This window comes from Apostichopus japonicus, chromosome 19, assembly GCF_037975245.1.
Source record: "Apostichopus japonicus isolate 1M-3 chromosome 19, ASM3797524v1, whole genome shotgun sequence".
Classification (NCBI taxonomy): Eukaryota; Metazoa; Echinodermata; class Holothuroidea; order Aspidochirotida; family Stichopodidae; genus Apostichopus; species Apostichopus japonicus.
The window spans coordinates 27,315,491-27,337,397 of NC_092579.1; the positions used below are offsets into that span (position 1 = coordinate 27,315,491).

Here is a 21,907-nt window from a genome sequence, read left to right on the forward strand (position 1 = left end):
GAATATAGGAAAATAGGCCGATAGTAAGCAAATTGCATTGCAAGCTGAATGTAGTGTACGCAACTCGTCAAAAGTTTCGTGCGCGAGAGTGTCCAAATATAACATCATTGAGCCATGCACTTTCAATATGCTTTCAGTTTTTCTTTATAATATTCCTTTAGCGCTCATTTTCATCACTAGACGTTGGTTTACCAATGCTGATTCTATGCTTCTTTAGCTTATAAACATGAACTATACTTGCTGACACACTGGGTTCAGTAACAACACTACAACACTATGAAAAAAATAGAGAGAAAACATCATGGCGGAACTAATATGACATCACAAAATTGCAAAACATTGCAGCCCACCTAATCCACGACATTTACAGAACAGACCAAGATTGTTGTTAAATGTCACAGGCACCACTATCATAATACGGTGAAATATGATTGTTTGGTTTGCTGCTCGTTGGACATCTTGAACTGATTGTCAAATAAATATAGTACTTCCCGACCTGCTCAGGCTGAATTGCTCTGTAACCATTTCAAGATATCATTTTTATGGATAAAAAGTCTGGCCTGTTACATTTTGCATGTGCCCAGCTGCAGCTTGCTTCGGGGATGTGATGTATGTATGCGATGTATATGTGGTGTATATGCGGTGTATATGTGATGTATTTGTGATGTATATGTGATGTATGTGGTGTATATGTGATGAGTATGTGATGTTTATGTGATGTATTTTGCCATAGAGCCTTGTAGTTATACAGCTCAAGTTAAACTTAAAGAAATCATTTCACAATTTTGGTGAAGAATTCAGATTGCAACTATTCCAACTTCTTGAAATTATAGATTTAAATAACCAGCAAGGTGCTCTTTAATTCTTATAATCCAGTCAAAAATTGCAGACAGACCAAAGTATACATATATATGCATATATATGCATATATGAATTCAAATCTCCATTCTCAACCATTCGAACAGATTAATACTAATGGAAATTTAAGTTTCACCTTATACCACTTTGCAGCTGCTTTTCCAGTTTATATAATTAGGAACAGTAGGATTCACACCTTCCCCCCCCCCCCCTCTGTTGCTCCTTTTCTTTTCCTTTCCAATAGGACTTATTGCATTAGATTGCAAAAAACATTGTCAGTCCCAACATTACTCCCAATCCCCACCCCTGTGTTATCTTGCCATCCTGCACCCTTCAAGATGTGAAGAGTGAAAACATGGAGAAAATAAAAAGCTGATTAAGAAACATTTTCACCAACCTTCAAAGCCATTTGCTTTGCCCTCCCCTGTCCTAAAAACCTACCACATTCTCCAACTTCCCCAACCCCAATTTCCCGAACCCCAACCCCCCTCCCCAACCCTCCCTCCCACTCTCCCATCTCATCTTCATCCCAATCCAACTCAGACTGTATATAGTATCATATCAAGCCTCTTTGACAGACATTTTCAGAATCCTTCAAAAAGTACAGACAGAGAAATGATGCATGCTAAATGCATTCTTATCAGTGGCTTTATAATCGCATCACAAAACTCGAAAAGAAGAAAAAAAGAAAAGCGCTGTGCGCCTTCAGACTACTTGAAATATCAGGTCTGATACTCGAAGCAGCAGTAACCCCGCTAAATGCATCTGATAAGAGAAGTCTTCATAAAAAATAGATCCGATCTAAGAATAATAATGCAATTCATGTGACTCATTTGAATATCTACCGGATAAGGCCTTTACTCCATTAAAACAGTATTTTAAGTACTTTCCCTATACGCCTGTTTGAGTATACAAGACGAGCGCGATTATAATGTGGGTGTCATGAATATTTTGCTCCTGTTTCTTTTATTGCAAGGAGAGAAAGACAGTCCTTCTTACTACTGCAGTGACATATTAAAGGGGGGAAAACACCGGTCTAAAAAAATTCAGTCATTGCTTTTCTCCCCCTTTTTTTTTTTTACATCCATCTTTGCCTTTTACGGTGGCATTCTACATCTATCTTCCCTGGTAACGAAGGCAAGTGAAACAATAAAAGTTGATAAAAGAGTTTAAAAATTATAATAAAAGAAATGAGAATCTGGGTTAAGGCAGCGTTTTTACATTGATTTGTGTAAAATCTGCGATACCATCTGATATGAAAATTTCCTTAATTAATGAAGTCAATCGGCAGGGCTGTAGCAGTCACTTATCACTTCAACTAAGGGGGGGGGGCAGGGGGAGGAGGGCGAGGAGACTCCAGCAACTGAAAATTTGGTTTTTGATATATAAGTAAGTGAGTTAGTTATTTGATACAAAAGGTGTCTAAATGGGGTGAAAACAATTTTAGAATGCAAAAAGAAAAGAAAATTCCGTATTTAAGCACTAATAAACCTTAAATTGGTGCAAAACTCTTGGGGGTGTATTTACAGTTTGAACGGTTGCTCTCTTACAATTTGAAAGACATGTCAATAGATTTGTTAAACTGACAGCCAAACTCAGCTGCAAGTACACTATATAGCAATATGGTGATCATCTGTTGACTCTCGATTAAAGCTGCTTTCTCCTTTTCGATAAACGGGCACACAAAGCCATGCCTATCTTGGCAGCCTAAATCTCTTTCAAACTTCAGTGGTTCCCTACCGTAAGATTATTATGATGAGTCCTTTTTTCCCAATTTCCAAAGGCAATATTCAAAATCATTTTGCAAAGAATGAGCGAATTAAAGTTCTGCTTGTCAGAGAGCAAGATTTGTTGAGAACGATACATACACAAGTATGTCCACCTTCCTTAAACTTTTTCCCCCCTAACCCCCCCCCCTCCTGCCAGCCCTATCCACAGTCACATTCTGACATCCATCCCTTCTTATAACGACTGGTTTATATTTCTTACCTTCCGTTGACAATGCATTCCATTTCTGCCAGTGATGCGCCCTCATAGACCACGACATCCTTCGGTGGGACCATTATTGTCAGAGGGGTGGTGTCTTCTGTCGATGTGGCATCCTCCGCTGAGGGGCCTAACGGACAGGTAAAAATATATTTATAGGGCATGATGTTAAGAAAGCATGACAATGGCAACAACAAAACATGGAATAGATTGAAAGCATGTTTATGATAATGCACATATTAAGAAAAATGAGATCTATTTTGAGTTGAAATTGGTTCTGTTATCCATTCAACAAAGACTTTCCTACATGTACAATTTTAGCCCCTTGCTTCAAAAAGGCCAGCTGCATAAAAAATCTACCTGCTGAAATCTAAAATTCCGGCCCGGCATTTGCTTCAATAAATACAAAAGTAAAGGCCCAGTCACACTACAGCGATATTTTATCGAAATACGGTCCGATTTTTCCGATTTAAGGCCGAATAGTGAGGTTTGTGGTAGTGAATGTAATGAATGCAGTAGAATATTCGAATACCTACTTCAAATCTGAGGGGTTCTAGAACTGACTACATTCTGAAGTGACGTCACATCGAAAAGCGATAAAAATCGGAAGAGAAATCGGATAGCTAACCGATAAAAGGAAACGGAGTCAATATCAAAAGTTAGGAGAGGGCTATTCCACATCGGAATGGCTCAACAGATAGCAAATCAGGTCCTTTATCACTGTGGCTAGAAGACCCGAACGAAAAACTGTCTGTTTCGATTCCTCTGGGAAAATCGGATAGTATTCCGATAAAATATCGGTATAGTGTGACCGGGCCTTAACACAAGTCTACTGGCAGGAAACTTCTAGTGCCTTCTTTTTCTTCTACTTACAAACGGTAACATCTACTGGCAAGTTTGCCAGTAAATATGTCTACTTTCCCGGCCTGAGTTCAGATTTTGTTCAGCAGCTTTTTTTTTTATATAGTTTCATGGATATTGCTTGTCACAAGATACTGAAAATACAAACGTACACATAAACTTTTACACATTCTGTTTATTTCTGTGTAACACTTTACCTATTTTGCATAGCAATGAAATAACTCTCTGTAAACAATACCAAAATGTTGTTGCGACGAAACTTGACCACCCCCCAAACTGGATTTGAATAGAATAGACAAAGATAATATTATTTGTGCTAAAACATCCCCCTCAGGATGTGCTAGTACCTTCCAAATTCGTTTTCATTTATTTTTCGGAGTTACTTGTTGACCCATTTGTAAGATGAAGCATTCGTTAAACTGTGACAGCACAAGCCTGCAGTAAGTGCTTGATTCATAACGCTGCATACATCATTTGTTAATAGGTTCGATAATTGCAAGTAGTTTGATTCAAAGAATCCTCGTGAATGGTTTCGTCACACGCACATGAACACGACACACGCAACACAAAGTCAGAATATGTAGGAATCCAGTGAATCTACTTCAATATTCCATGTTCTCACTGTCTCACAAAAAACAAACAAAGAAACAAAAATCAAGACAAATTTAATAAACAAAGATGAGGAAGGAACTTGGATGCTCTGACAAAAAATTTCTGTTTATGCAATTTCTCTCTTTAGTGGACGAAAACAACACTGCAACATGTTCAAGTTTTCTAATCACAACAGGATTCAATTAAGGCGTTCTGGAGATTGAAAATTCTCCCCTTCAAAACAACCAAAATCTTTTTAGATGTAGTACAGTTAGAGTGTCGTATTTTCCGATGGTTAGGAAACAAACAGATGCTCGATCATTTGAAAACCTTATCTACGTGACGGTTGTGGACGAACACCTGGCTGATATACCCGGCATTGCTCTCGTTTCGATAATTGTTCAGAGGCGTATGTGGCAGGCCCGTAATTGTCGCGTTAATTCCTTCTACCAATACGGCCAATCAACATCCTCCCCATCCGATGACGGACAAGAGTGTAATTCGGCATCTGATGTACCACTTTCTCAAATACTGAGGAAGGTGAAGGCACCTATTGATATATCATCACTGCAGTGCAACTATGGTATATGTAAATTGTAAGGAAACCATTGAAAAAGAAAAAAACCAGAACCAAACCCAAAACTAGTTTGCAAGTCTCAAACCAGAAATACCAAATTCACAGAAGACTGCTACAACAACACTGCAATCTTTGAATAGGTCTTAGAGAATTTGGTTTTGGATAAAGTTTTGAACAGAAAAACTTATGGTTGGGCGAGAGGAGGGGAGGAGGGAAGAGACACTAACTGCTGGCATTTTACGACAATCTAATCACAAGAATTATTGTGGAGGTTACAAGAGAGATCCATCAAACTTGGTAACTGGATGACAGATTTCATATAAACACCCCACAAAAAACCATCTTTATGACACTTCTTGAGTTTTCTCCTTGCAACTCAGGGGGGCAGGGGTCATCAGGTTGACATGATGCAATACAAAGTATTTATGGTTCCTCCATTTTTCACTAGCATCGCTCCAGTTCAAACTGGACCAAACTTTATTTTCGAAGCATAATCTACCTAGTTTTAATTTTGGTCCAAGAGATTGCAGTAGCCTATGCTATTAGCATATGCATATGCTATTAGCTCTCAGCAGTTACTTACACAAAATAAAAACAAAATTTCTGACCTGATTCCTACATGCAAAGTAGGAACAGCATTTTAGGCTAAATAACCCTCTGCTATTTAGATGTGTTAATTAACTATAAACAATACAAGATATTTAGGTGTCTCGTCTTGATCGTCTTGCCCGTTCACAGTACTACTATATACAGTACTAGTATATATATAGGCCTAGACAATTAGAAGCCTCTTTTTCGATAAGTCATACGTGGCTCTGTGTAAACGTATATCAGCCGTCATGAGATAGATCGGCATACAAAACAGTAGTCGGTTCACAGCAGACGGGATGCCACGGTTGCATTTACAAAATGCTGATCACTATATGCTTTCCAATGAGGGCATTGCAATATCGTGACAGAAAATCACTGGCAAGAAAGAAATGGTGTAAAAGTTTGCTGAAAGTTAGTGTTTTGCTCACAGGCTTCCATGCATAACAATAGCAAATAACAAACAAATAACAAACAATAACAAAGCAACAAACAACAAAACAATAACAAACAACAAGCAAACAACAAATAACAATAGCAAATAGCATTCATCACCTGCACTCGCAGGTGCCTCCGGGGATCCCTGGGAAATAATTTTGACAAGATGCCTTCATAGAGTTGATGTATCTTTACTTCGAAAGGGACACTTTTTTTTTCTCCATCAAGATTTGACATTAATGCAACGACTAATCAAGCAGTTTCCATCCTATCGTATTGAATCGTATTGAATAGTCAAAATAAATTACATAGCGCAAAACCCAACCGGATGCTTTTTTTTATTTTTTTATTTTGTGGGTTTCCTTCTATGCTTTTCATACCGATGAAATGTAACCTTGGAATAGTTAATGATGGAAATACAAAGAACGACCCCTCGCTATAAATTTACATTTTATCAATTTTCCAGAGCCGTTTAAATTTATGGTGTTAGCCCATTCAACGTATGACGCCATTGACACCCAACACATTCAATGTTAACAAAAAAGGAAAAAAAGTTGTAAAAAATTCTTGACTTCTGGAAGCGATATTTTGCGTGGTACGTCTTCGTCGTCCTGATAGTCATCAGACCTTGAGGATACGCAGTCCTATCCTCCGCGATCCGCATCATCACTTACGTGCGAGGAAAGAGACAGATATATTCTCCGATCAAAATCCTCAAAAGAAATCATTTAATAGACAAATAAATCATGAGTCAAAACTATATAATCCTTATCAGATATTTTTGTTTTTGTTTTGACTTTTTCTTAAAGAGAAAGACAGAGCGAGCGAGAGAGAGAGAATCAGACCAAAAGAAAACTGCAGGCTTGGGTAAGACGCCAGTATCGTAATAAACTTCTCTACCTTCCATTATTGAAGGAGGACCAGATATTTCCATTGATTATGAGAGGAAACTTTCCCAGAGGAATCATAAATGCCTCGATACCGAGGAGTCTGCTGGAAAATGACTCAGATATTCATCCCAAGGAGTGACATAATATTTCTCTAAAGACCAATTTATCAAATCAAAAATGCATAAGCAACTAATGATAACGCAATCAGAAACAAAAACTATTACCCAAGCTTCCAATAACAGGAGAATATAGCGAGAGAGGTTTCGGCACCCATCGTCCGTGAGAGATTTACAATCTAATTTAGATGATACTGCTCGTGCTTTTGAAAGTCCGTCGGAAGTTTTTTCGCTGCAATCGCTTTCGATCAATGGACCATAAAAGAGAGGTAAAGATCTTGTGTAAAAACGACAAAGTGGCTAATAAAAATGGACAGTTCTGTGCAAAGCAGGAGCCCTTTGCAATTCATGGTATTTGAAAAAGTTGGGGTCAGTGTTAAAGGCTACTACAAGTCAAGTGGTTTCAATTCTTGTGGAACTTCAGAAGTATTTTCAAATTTTCAACCAATAACAAAGAAACCAAATTTCAACAATTTTAGTGAGATGACAAACAAACACTTTTTTGGAGATGAGAGCTTCAACTAAAGAACATACAAAATTAATCATTTTTAAAATGCTTTATACATTTCTACCAATTGTAACTTTTGATAGTTTCTGAATCAAGCTGATTGGTGACACCTGCTCAACACTTCAATTTTATCATGTAGGAATTTGTATCTAAACTCAGAATAGGTTAGAGCCGTATGGCTACCAGAACTGAATAAGTTATTTAAGCCTATAACCGTTGGATTGTTTCATACATATATTACACAATGAAGTGTTCCAATGTACGGTGCTCCCTACAATCTACAATTCCTTATTTTCATTACACTGACCTACTACCAAAATGACCTAACATGATCCAAGCAAATAAGAAACTACATATCTGCTGCCTATATCACAATATTCATACTGCGTGCCTATACTGCCCAATGAACTTTTCTTATATAATGCTGCTTTATACACTTACCTTACAAGATTATGCCATACTTGTATTATACTAACCCACTCATACTGTCTTTCCTATAATTACTGCTATAATACTGTTCTCATACTTTGTTCAATACTGTCCTAATACCAGAATAACCCTATACCTTCTTCATTCTGCTTTAAGCATACATACATCATATGTACCTTCCAATCATACTGTGTCCTCATACTGTCTTTCCTATAATACTGTTCTCATACTTTGTTCAATACTGTCCTAATACCAGAATAACCCTATACCTTATTCATGTTGCTTTAAGCATACATACATAATATGTACCTTCCAATAATAATGTGTCCTCATACTGTCTTTCCTATAATACTGTTCTCATACTTTGTTCAATACTGTCCTAATACCAGAATAACCCTATACCTTATTCATGTTGCTTTAAGCATACATACATAATATGTACCTTCCAATAATAATGTGTCCTCATACTGTCTTTCCTATAATACTGTTCTCATACTTTGTTCAATACTGTCCTAATACCAGAATAACCCTATACCTTATTCATGCTGCTTTAAGCATACATACATCATATATACCTTCCAATAATAATGTGTCCTCATACTGTCTTTCCTATAATACTGTTCTCATACTTTGCTCCTAATACCAGAATAACCCTATACCTTATTCATGTTGCTTTAAGCATACATACATAATATGTACCTTCCAATAATAATGTGTCCTCATACTGTCTTTCCTATAATACTGTTCTCATACTTTGTTCAATACTGTCCTAATACCAGTATAAACCTATACCTTATTCATGTTGCTTTAAGCATACATACATCATATGTACCTTCCAATAATAATGTGTCCTCATACTGTCTTTCCTATAATACTGTTCTCATACTTTGCTCAATACTGTCCTAATACCAGTATAACCCTATACCTTATTCATGCTGCTTTAAGCATACATACATAATATGTACCTTCAGCATACAGCATACGAGGGACCTCATACGGACTTCCTACTGCCCTGACTAGCTAATGTTCTAGCTCTATACTGTTCAAATATACAGTTCTAATATTACCAATTATACTGCCCTCTCTTTTTATGACCCTCACATAACCTCCATACTGCCTTCCTATTGGTTGAAAGTGGTATCCTATACTCACACAGTCTGTATTAAACTGTCCTTGTACCGCCTATGTGCTACTGTTTATATGTCCACTACTTGGCCGATAGACAGCTCAAATACTGCCCAAAAACCTGTCAAACCATTCCAAATAACACCATAAATGCAGTGTAAATTTATGCTATTGATTTCTCAACTGAAGAATTGCGCCTTTAGAAGAAAAGGATTGCCTCATCAGGAAAAAAATAAGAGGGCAGGATGATCGCAGAGACCAACAACCTTATCGAGAATCTAGAATCAAGTTTAGAATCATATTTTGCGCAACACCAGGTTCTGTCCAAAGTCATTCATGAGTGATAAGACCATGCATATCACAAGAAGATGAGTCCTACACTTTATTCACTGGTAATGGATTTTAAATGGTTAACAGCTTCCAACTCTTTCACTGTACTATAATCTACTCAATGAAGGAACCACTCTCAAAACTCTCAAAGGGAATATCAGGAGCAGTTATCATTCACCACCAGTCATGGAGACTCAACATGCCTTCAATCTTTGTACATTACGGATATTCTTACCCAAGATGTTTCAATTTCTTCATCTCTCCCCCTCCCCCCCCCCACTATTTTTTATTGTCACACTCTTTTTCTTTAGGATCAGGCTCAAAAGAGATCAATGCAACTATAGACACTGACATACGGACGGTCTACAATATGTGAATACTTTCAGCCGACCTCGTTAATTTAAGTGAAAAACAACCAAATGAGATTGCAAACGAAGTTTTAATTCAAATGAAATAACAGTATATATATAGATCTATATATACATCTATATATATCCTTCGTTCGATTCCGTGAGCAGCTTGAGCGAAAGCGATCTGGGCAAATATACAACTTGGCTGTCAGATCTTTACTAATCAAGAGTCTTGATCTCGGTACCACTGGGAGATCAAGTATCTTCAGTTTGTGTCTCGTATCAGGTGTTTTATCTACTGCAAAGAAGAGAGTATGGATGGAAGAGACCACAAGAAAAAAAGCTAGGAGAAGAAAAATATCTTTATTTTGTAACGACCATCCGCAACATATGGAGCCCCATGAAAACGAGAATGTGCCATCTGGGAACGGAAAGAGATGTCGAGGCAAATTTTATGCTGAGAGCAAATTTGAAAGGTTGACTGCAGAAAAAGGAGAAACAGTTTGACATTCGAAAACAGCTATTAGGTCGTCGTCGTAGTCAAATCAGCAACAAGTATTCTAACAATGATATTAGTCTGCACTAGTGTGTCTCACACTGTGTATAATGTGATTCATTCTGTACTAGTGTGGCTTATGCTGTCTCACACTGTGTGGCTCAGACGGTACTAGTGTCTAATGCTGTACTACTGTCTAATATTGTCTTATTCTGTACTAGTGTGTTGCCTTATGTACTACTGTCTCATATGTCTCATTCTGTACTAGTGTATCTCACACTATGTCGCATTCTGTACTAGTGTCGCATTCTGTACTATTGTCTCAAATGTGTCTAATTCTGTGCTACTGTATCTCACACTAAGTCTCATTCTGTACTAGTGTGTTGCCTTCTGTACTACTGTCTCATACTGTGTTTCATTCTGTACTGGTGTGTCGTATTCTGTACTACTGTCTCATATTATATCTTATTCTGTGCTAGTGTATCTCATACTATGTCTCATTCTGTACTGGTGTGGTGCATTCTGTACTAGTGTCTCATACTGTGTTTCATTCTGTACTGGTGTTACTCATACTGTGTCTCAGTCTGTTCTTTAGTGTATCTCACGCTATGTCTCATTCTGTACTGGTGTGTTGCATTCTGTACTAGTGTCTCATATTATGTCTCATTCTGTACTAGGGGTCTCATATTATGTCTCATTCTGTACTAGTGTGTCTCATACTATGTCTCATTCTGTAATGGTGTGGCATTCTGTACTAGTGTCTCATACTATGTCTCATTCTGTACTAGTGTATCTCGCACTATGTCTCATTCTGTAATGGTGTGTTGCATTCTGTACTAGTGTCTCATATTATGTCTCATTCTGTACTAGTGTGTCTCACACTATGTCTCATTCTGTACTGGTGTGTTACATTCTGTACTAGTATCTCATACTATGTCTCATTCTATACTAGTGCATCTCACACTATCTCACCCAACCTGAACGACATAACCAACATGACCTGAACCACCTAACCAAAAGGACATGAAGTTTCATAGTCAGCAAAGGAACTTTCGGTGTTTTTCAGCTTTTTTCTTTCTTCATTCTGATGGTTATAACTGACCCATCTCAATTCGGCAGAATCAGATCAAACCAGTGAAGATAAAACCAAACTACGCTGCAAAAAATTGCGAGAGATCTTCCAAACTGTGCTTGTCGAAGAGAACGTTTGTGCCCTTAGCATGGTGATGGGATACCTTATACTGTACAGCCAGCCATACAGTCAATACACTCAAACATTACCAGGGGTTAAGGTGAGAAAGTCTGAGGGAGCTACACATCCATTCCTCCCACAAATCCACGTCCATCTATTAACATTCCCAAACTATGGAACATTACAAGTTGATATAAAATATCTCCCTTTCTCTTAGTGTCCCCTGGATTTTCAAGATAAGATACTTTTGAATTCTCCAGAATTATGCCTGTGCCTGCCAAAAACTTGCATTTAACCGGCACGAGAGACAGCAAAGCGGAGAGATGTGCTTACTCTTCTTCTGTCCAAGGTTTTTTTTCTTCTCTCTATCGCTCTTTCTTCCAGTCCTCCTGTCGTTACAATGACAATACTGAGTAACTGATTATGACTAAGAAGAAATTTGCACATGAGCACGACACCTCTTTCGACAATCTTGGCGAAGAAAATGACAACACGCCACGAGTGGTTGTTAAAAGACACAAAGAACATACAGTCAATCATTCGAGATGCGTTGGCTGAGGGCCGGGTGACGTAGAAGGGGAAAAAGAGAAAAAAAAGGAACGTCGCCCTTCTTCTGTGAATGTTACAAGGAATCATATTTGCTGTGGGTGGATTAATTTTAGGGACTACAATAAATCAATTTGCAAATGGTGTTCTCCTGTTTCATAACTATAGTGAGTACATTACAGGTGAGTGTTTCCATAACCAACCGCACTCACACACACGGCTCCTCCGTTAATTCTTCATGTCCAAACTCGCACACCGTAACGTAACGGAGGCAAATAACAAGCCAGTTGTTAAATTGCAACTAGAGATCAAGATGGATGTGGGCCAGCCTCTGGTCCGTAGGCGAAGCGTGTCGGCGGCGCGCGTCATTAGGCTGCCGATGGGGTGCAAATCGTAACCTACACTTTTTCCCCGGGGACAAACTAGTAAGCCGAGGGCCGGATCGGTTTCGAAGAGGAAGGGTTTGAGCGTGCAGATCACTCGTCACACAGGTGGCAGTTGCTGTCAGTCAAACTCGAAAGCCGTTGGCAAAGATTCTGGTCCGATGTGCAACGTACACAAGTCTTTTGTCCATCCCGTCCTCCATCATATGAATTTAACCGAGATAGCTACAAGTGTATGCAAACACTGAGGAGGGTGATGGTAATTTATTCTCCTAATTAATACCACCACAACACGTAAGGTGAATTGATGGGGTCATTTGCAAGGCAGATTCAGATCTCACAATTTAATCTAGGTTAGGTTTTTGACCTTTTGGTCAATTAGAGGCCACAAACTGTGTGTGTCCAGAATCAAACAACAAAAACATCTACCACTGCTTCACACTTCTTCTAGAGTTGCACAAACATACAACATTAACATATTGGACAATACTGACAGATCTGTTGGGTAATTTCTCCCATTCAAATCACCTGACCCTCCCTCACACCTGACCCTCCCTCACACCTGACCCTCCCTCACACCTGACCCTCCCTCTCACCTGCCCATCCCTCTCACCTGCCCATCCCGATTAGCTAATTAAGCAGATTGTCTGCTGTGCAAAGTAACGATGCAATAGGTAGTGAATACCACAAAACTGATTAGTTGGGGCATGTACGAATGACAATACTTACCTGTTTCATATATATATCCATACGCATTCTGATCTACCTAGCTTACAACAATTGGTAACCACTCAACCAATAACGTCATTGCTATCCTCCTTCCCAATCTACCATTTTAATTTTCGAAGCTTGCAATGTAATTCATGCAAAAGTTTTTCCAGTTGCTTAAAAAGTATAATTACGGGCTGGATTTCGAACAGATGGAACAATGTGTATATGGGAGACCGGTACAGGGGGAAAGCTATATATACACAGATATCACATTTGGATGGGCTGTCCGTCAAGGCCTGTCCACTGAGGTACCTCCTTAGTACTTTAACAATATTACTAGAACATTTCTCTCGTTCCTTTGCTTTGGTACTGTCAAGACAAAGTGTTTAAACGTTTAGTACTAGTGACCATTTCCTAATTGTATGTGTTGTAGTCTTTGGTTCGATAAATTGTAAACTCCAGCACAACATATCTTATGTGTACGTACATACTGTACCATAGAGCTCACCAAAGCAATATACCAAACAAATGGAAACCATCTTCACAGTCTCATTTTCAGTGACCGACCTGTTTGACTTAATTAATAAAATCCATATCGTCAAGGACGATCGAACGATTCATTACTCATCCCCAAGTTACTATGTATAATGGGAGGACCAGTGCTTATTGTGTGAATCTGCATAACACAACAAGACAACACTCTCCACAGCCTGGCTGCAGGATGCTGCAGCCCCCCACCCCCTCTCCCATCTCCCCCCCACCCACCCCTTAATATCCCACCTTTGGCACTGTGGCTATTGAAATATACTATAGATTGGACAGAATGTAGCAGGGACTGATGTACAATTTTATGAAAACTACAACAAGCTATTTCAACTCACTTGTAACCAGGAGCGAAATGGGAGCACTCTCCACTTGATAGGCACTCTCTGTATTCTCAGCGTGGCAAACGTAACGACCGGCGTCACTGGCCGTCAAATCCATCAGAACCAAACGTCCGTCCAGGGTTACGATTGTCCTTCCACTGGGTAAGATTGTGTCCTCACCCTTGGTCCAAGATATGACTGGTGGTGGGTAGCTCTCTGGCAACGAGAAAAAACAATCAAGCATGAAAACCTGAACTCTCTGAGTTGGCATTATTACTATAACTTACGACCAATTTTATAAATATATTTTGTGGCAAATTTGGGTAAGAGGGACATAGCGCCCTTTGTGTCCCTCCTTTTTATTCCCCTTCCTGTGTTACCCAAAGTCAAGACATTTGACTGATCCTCCTCCCCACAAAGGTATAAACAATAAATAAATAAGTACATAAAAACACTACTTGTCTCACAAAGCTGCTTCGAGTCAAAATGCTAACAGTGATCCCTTGCCAACTTTTATATGAGAACATTAAATGTACAATATACAAACAAAGTTCTTGTACTTAATAACATGGATCCACTTGAATACCAAGTATGAACTGCATCCAAGTGTCACTTGTGACTTTTTCTGATCTATTAAAAGGTTTCCAAACTTTCACCTTGTGTTGACATCAAATGAACTTTGACCTCTACAGGAAATAATGGTATGCTTGTTCTCAATAGGTTGAATACTACGTTTAAAGAAAATTAACATATCTTTTGGACTTAATCCTCTGCAGACTCAGATCACTGACGATTGAATGATTGAATGACCGAATGCAGATATCCCTGGGATGCTTAGAATAAATCCCTTCCCCCCACCCCCTTTCATCTGTCAAATATTTTCTCTGGACTATCCTTTTAAGATGGCCAAGACATAGCTGTGGATACTTGTTAAACTCTCTGGAGCTTAAGACCTATTTGTTCTGGAAAATTTCCCACCTGAGCGATCTAATAAATCATGGACAAAGTCTCGACACTAATCCCGACAAGAATAAGACTATCAAACAAGACAGAACTAATCATTTTGTTCGCCTCCTGGTAAATGCGCGTTTCTGCATGAACACTCATCAAACACATCTTGCACCTGTTCATCCTGCCTAGAAACTATGTTATCTTTTCAACCTATCAAAAAGCACCCACATGTAATTGCATAATATTCTGAAAGAACACAGAACAAGCAAACCTTTGTATCATTTTTGGAACGGAATTATATAAAATTAATTAACGAAAACCACCACAGTCGACTTTTTCATGTGCTACTTGAAGAAGATTATTGCAATTGTGTTGCTAGCTTGTAATGAATGATGGGAAGGGATAAGTAAAATTGCTGACAGGACAAAAAACACCCAAATATGACATAGCAACAACAGGCTCATCTACAAACTTTATCCTCCCATCATTATTTCCATTTTCTGAAATTCTTTTCTTGGCCAAAACAATTTCCTTCACCAATAACTGGCCCTGTGAGACAAAATGATGATTCTATGTATCAATTCGACAGCTTAAATCGGAATTTGTTCGACAAGTTTGACCCCCAAAAAACCATCAAGTATTACTCGCAAATAATCGACTGAGACACCCTTCTACGTTCACTGTTAATAAGCCAGCGACCGTTAAATTTTACTGCGAATTTTGGCATTTTACCCCCAATTTTCCACAGCATTACTATGATCACATGCAAACAATTAATAGTAGTTTGGAACATTTGAAAAGCCAAACAAAAAAACAAAACAAAAACTGTTGACATTTATTTTATTACTTATTATGATCGACACTCGACTAGCCAAGCTGATAATGTACACTTGTTAATAATGGATTTTAATTTCACAAAGCGTCTAGGAAATCTATCAACACCGACTCAAAGAGCTGCTATAAGCAGTTGAGGATCGGGCGTCATCCTGTAAACTATTCCCGAGGAATGATAACATCTTTGGAAATCATCAGACAACAAGCTATCAAACCCAAGGATGTAAGATCGTAAAGCAACCTTCTCCGTCCCTATTTATTTCGTTTGGAATGAGCCTCCACTAAGTACGGACCCTCTTCAAGGATATCTGATCCACAAAATTAAAATTTGCTTTGACATAAATGTACCTCAAATTAGTTTTAAAGGATCTGTTTGTCACATTTGGTATCCAGATTAGCTGGCAGCCTCCCGCGGGGCTAATGGGTGGCTTCATCGAACGAATGTTAAAAGAATGAGTAAATACTGAATTCTTATTGATTCTGACAAAATGTTGTCATCCAGATAATTATCAAATTATGTATGTACAAGTAGGCACAAAATGTGATAACAACTGTCTTTTACTACATCATTAGAAATGAAATTTGCTAATGCTCATAAATGTGTTTTGCATGGTTATGTAATCTCGGTGCTGATGTATATATGTTTGTATATATATGTATATATGTGTATGTATGTATATATAAATATATATTTTTCTATCAATGTTCAAATGCTACTGAATTTAAATGCATAGTAATAAATCTAATGCATACCTAATTCATAAAGAAATAGTTTCAACTCAGTTCTTCTGTAAATTAACTGTGCATTGTTTTGTATATATGAATGACATGTATTGCCTTCTTGTCGGCGTCATGTAGTAGGTATTAGATTCACTTTTATTCATCTTCCTTTTGTCCCGTTTTGAACTATGTACATTGTCAGGTTTATTTAATGAGCAAGGGGAGTTTCCACCAAGAGTCTTATAAATATGCAAATTAGTAGGCTAGACCACGGATATATCATGCTATGGGAGTGCAACAAGTGTACTGCCATAAACTATGGTATATGCACTTTGAAAAGCAACCTTTTCTGTTTAATGTCCACAGCTAAATGGGAGTCGTTGACTTTGCAAACACAAATCCACTGCTTTAAGGAAAGCCTCTTTAAGACTGTAGACAGTTAGCATAATACTTGAGATGAGGCCTAAAAGAATCCATTTTTAGAAAGAATGAAAGTATCTTTTGGTCTGGGGAATAATTCTCTTGTATCGTTCGTGTCATATTCACAATTTAAAATAATACCCATCAACCTATTAAACTAAATGATTATTAAGTAAATTACAAGGTCCATTTACCTGATTATAACAGTTGACTTGTGGGAACAGCCAGAACCCAACAAAGAAATAGAAACACAAACCAATTAATCTAATATTTTGTCTAAATATCACTTTCAATCCTATGTGGTTAAATTAATGAAGTCTGAATCTCGTCGTTCTCAGAGAAGAAATTTTGCAGATTTAAAACCTTCTTTCAGGTACCCACGCCATCATCTTCTCCAACATTGGTCGGCCAATCGCCTGGCTCACATTAAAGATCACAAAGGGGTGGAGGAGGGAGAGGAATCAGGATGTTGTTTTCCTCCAGTAGGGAATAACGGTGAGCCCAGATGGGTCCATATATGAGAACAGGTGGTGGATATTAACTGGAACGAAAACTACAGCATTACGCAAGTTGCAAAAGGTGTTCATGGGGAAGTGAGGAGGGGCAAGTATTAACTGGAGATTTCAGGTCATGTGATACCCAGGCATCGACACTACAACCTTGATCACCTCTGCGGGATCAGGATCCTCCTCGAAAGAGGATTCATGATTGGTGTGTCTATTCCTGCGTGTTCGAACATTCACTCTACCATGATGATCCACCTTGCGGTATCCGATCTTTCTGTCTCAAATGTGGACAAGGCTAATTATTGTGACAAATTCAGTCCATAATGCACTCTTCCTTCTGACTGCCACAAAGGCCTGAATATGTATTTCTCTCGAAGTTAAAATCGTTTAGTAAAAGACGGACAGGATGTCTACTAGGTTAAAAGACAAGTTCTTAAGAAAAGTTCCTGGTAACAACACTTTTTTTATCATCGATATGAAATATATAATACTTTGAAACATGCATGTTCAACCAATATCCGTAAAGTAGTTTACACAAACAACAAATAAAAAAAAAAAATTAAATACAGACGTTGATGCTTTTGTTGCACTTTCTCCAAGGACAAGTGGTTAGAAGATGCTGGTTGTGTGGCTTTTGAACTTTACTGTCAAGAGGGCTGCTACTTTATATCTAAGAAGGTTTTACACAAACTGAAACTAGGACACTGACAAACTACTGTCTTTCTGTCAAGCTTAGTTATAATGCACTTAATTGTGTCACTAAATATATAATGTCATATCACAAACTGTCGCCTTTGGGGACTGGCTATGAGTGAAAGGATTAGACAAACAGTAGACGGAATTCTAAAAGAGGTACATTTGACGGGGTCTATTGTTAGGTCGACAAGTGTAACCTTTTAATAACGGCTCTAGCCATCACCTACCAGGTGGCATATTTGACACCTATATGCCAAGAGAAGGATATTGACAATAATAATGGGTTGAAGTCAGAGGACATGTACAGCAACCTTTCCACTCAAATAAATTGTGCTATTCCTTAAACATAATTCCATATAAGATTAATATGAACCTGTGAATTGATTTTTTAGCAGACTTAGGGCTACATATCACAAGCATGTATCTGCTCCTTCCCCCCCCACCCCCCCTCCCTGGGCACATTTAATCTACAGGTACTTCCCTCATATACTTTTACACACATTGCACATACACTCCATCTATTGATACTTAATTGCCTTATGGAATTGTGTTAAAAGTAGAATGCAGCGGGGGCTGCGGCATAACAGCACATAGGCTGCATGGGATGAAACCATTTCAGGCTACAGTATACACATTGACACACAACAGGCACACTGCTGGTCAGCAGAGATAATCTGTTTTCTCTGATATTGATTCAGCCGTGCTGCAGGGGATTTTACAGCTGCTGCAGCTTTTCTGTTTTGACCAGGTGCCTAATTTAGAGAACACAAACAAAGTATATTCAGTAATTACGCCCAAAACATTGACAAAGACCAGATGTGACTGAGATTGTCTGTTAGCTATATCACAACCGTTCCACCTTTAAGACACGACGTAGAAGGGTTTTCAAGTAATTTAAGACACGACGTAGAAGGGTTTTCAAGTAATTTTTCCCGATTTCTTTGCTTCAGGTATTGTAGACCAATTGTTCTCAATATTGGAGACAACATGTTTTTCTTCCCTCTTAGTCAGTTACACAGACCTATCCATCACTTAAAAGTGTTTAGTGAAAGTTTCGACAAATTAAAGATTAAACAACAACAAGTGTTTGATAATTTGATGCCCTGCTTTGAATATTTGCTTTGTCCAATATCTTTCTTACTAATAAAGAACTTTTACCACAAGCAAACCAGACCGGATGGATTTACAACAGTAACAGAATTATTTGTTGAGAAATGAAACCAAACTATGGAAGATGGCTCCCCTAAAAGTAATTATCAAGCTGAACAACTTTTGCCTTTAACCTATGACTAACTTATAACCAGAAGGGATGTGTAATATATGTGGACAAACATATTCCCCATCCCTTCATTATTATTGATTAACAATGAATGCCTTGAAGGCAAATAATTAACTTTGATAAAGTGACTACTCAGTCAATATAAACTTATGGCTTCTCAGTGCAGGTTGTACTGTAATACCACTTGCCTTATTCAAGGGATTCTATCCTTCAAGTGCATTAAGGGCAGGCTCACTAAAAAGAATTTCAAAGTGGCTAAATTCTGCTTTTAATTTTCTTTTGTTTTCTCAGCAATGAAAATCCAAACTTCCAGTATATCACGTGACATGTGGACTTCTCTCTCACTTGTGTTGAGTTGGTATTCTGTCCTTCCTCTCCCATCACCCATCACCACCACCAATCTTGTCCTATTAGAATGCACCACCTGTCCTGTCCTATCACACCTACCACAATGTACCACCAGTCTAGTCGTATCACACCCACCATCAATCTTGTCCTACCACAATGTACCACCAGTCTAGTCCTATGACACCCACCACTAATCTGTCCTATCACAATGTACCACATGTCTAGTCCTATCACACCCACCAGATAATCTTGTCCTATCACATTTTGTCTTTATCATGACAATACATTAATCCTTCCGTACATATCCTGGCTGTTCACCTGTTATACCCTATTACGACCACACCTATCCTGTCATGATCAAAGAATGCAAAAGGGAAAACGAGGTCAATGACCAGATGATCCCATGACCACTAACGATGGTCCACATCCCCTTTTCTTCAAATTATATCTTTTTGAAAAGTTTCCTTCAGCAAACATAATGCTTTCCATATGCCTTTTCACAAGGAAAATGGAATTTCTATCATTTCTATCTTGTTCAAACTGCCTACACATCAACTTTCTGATTGAATGATAAGTGGGAATTAACAGCCTTTTATTTCCCTCTATCCAGCTCTCTCTCTCTCACTTTCTCTCTCTGTCTCAATTAGTATGCAAAGAATAAAAATATTGAGATTAATTTTGGCAGAAACGAAGCTGATGGCAAAATGATTACAATCTTGCCACCTCCAGAAGACAAACTATCTACATACAGGTAGGTAAAAGTCGTTGATCACAGGAATCTATAATCTCTTCTTATTCGAAACGATTTGAGAGTGTGACGAGAAAGTCGATGATCTTTAAGGCAGTATCTACGGTTAAAATGCTTTCTCACATTTATACCCTGAGAACCGGGCATGAGAGAATAACGTTAACAGTGCAGTTTTATTGCTCTGTCTTGGATCACATTTCGCAGAGGATCTGTTACCCGTATCATCCATCTTCATCCGCGGGTATCGGGAGGAAGAGGATACGATTACAAACATGTTCCTCCGGAGAGGAGAAACGCGACGTTTAGGACGATAAACCAGCCAAAAACTGTCAGTCTCGGATACCAGATTTGTCCGTCAGAATTCCCATTAACGTTCCTCCTGCTTACCTTAAAAACATGTTGACAAAACTAGGGCAGTCCCAAATGGTTTAAAAAGTACAAAGCCTTCTTCTTTTTGTGTGTGAGCTAAACCTGAGGGCTTCTTTTTTTCTCTAAACTAGTGATGATGTCTTTTTCTGTTAGTGTGATACATTGTTATTTAAGAGTATGCTCTGAGAGGGAAGCAGAACGATTTGTTTCCTCTCGTACAAATGTTTAAAAGTCTCTCGGCCACCACGGGTGACTACTCCAACATCACTGCACATTGGCCTCACCCCTGCCACACTCCTGTCACCCTCCCCCCCCTACCCAACCCCATCATCCATGGAAAAATGTGTAGGCACACATAGACTTTAATACCATGTAAGAAGATACTCCAAATCTACTTCCAAAAAGTTGCTTAATTTCTTTGACTTTACGGCCAGTTTCATGAAATATCACTTGTTTGGATATCATGGCCATAAGTAAAACTGTCAGAGTCAAGACACCGAAAAATTCTGCAAAGGTAGATTACAAACATCTTTATGCTCCTTTGATGGCATGTTCCTTTTCTCTTTACGTAAGATCCAAATTTTCACAATTTTTATTTGACATATGCTGCGAGCAAAAAACTTCTCCCCTCCCCCCCTCCTCGCACCCATCCATCGATATTTTTATTTAATCTGTGGGCATGCAATTTTTCTAGAACAGAGCATCAATTGAGATTAATAATTCCAATTTTGACATCAGCTCGTGATATTTCTGCAGCTCTTGTCTTGACCCTCACCCAGTCTGAAGTATTCTCTCCAGTTGTCAAGTTCCTGACCGTTGGGATCGTTTCACCATCCAGAGGTGCCAATTAATTTGCAATTCTGACTTCATTTATCTTAACCACGGAATCTTCACACGACGACGATGACGGGGATAAGTCTTAGTAGGAATTTCTGCCAATCTTACAGCAATGGGAATCTTTAAGTTGGCTGTATTTCACGATGGAGTGTCTCAATGTTACTCAAAAAGTTGTTTGTTGTTTTTTTCTCTCTTTTCTTTCTTCAAGTTAACAACTTGTCAAACGAATATGTTCTAGTCGTCAAAACTTTACTGCGATCAAATTCATACGTATGAAGAGAAAGTGATCAGCTGTCAAATTGTATCATTCCTTCATTTTTTTCCACTTTCTTTCTCTTTTTTTATCAACGGTACATCA

General features: G+C 38.4%; 1 protein-coding gene across 6 annotated transcripts in view; it reads right to left on the reverse strand.

Moving 5' to 3' along the window:
* Positions 1–21,907, reverse strand: part of LOC139959431 (protein sidekick-1-like) — a 170,445-nt gene that overhangs the window by 61,113 nt on the left and 87,425 nt on the right. For all 6 annotated transcript variants that reach the window (XM_071957039.1, XM_071957043.1, XM_071957041.1 and 3 more), the window contains exons 5-6: positions 13,857–14,057; positions 2,848–2,974 (exon numbers count right to left, since the gene is read on the reverse strand). In XM_071957039.1, the coding sequence (XP_071813140.1) occupies positions 2,848–2,974; positions 13,857–14,057 (328 nt within the window). The remainder of the gene's footprint in view (positions 1–2,847; positions 2,975–13,856; positions 14,058–21,907) is intronic.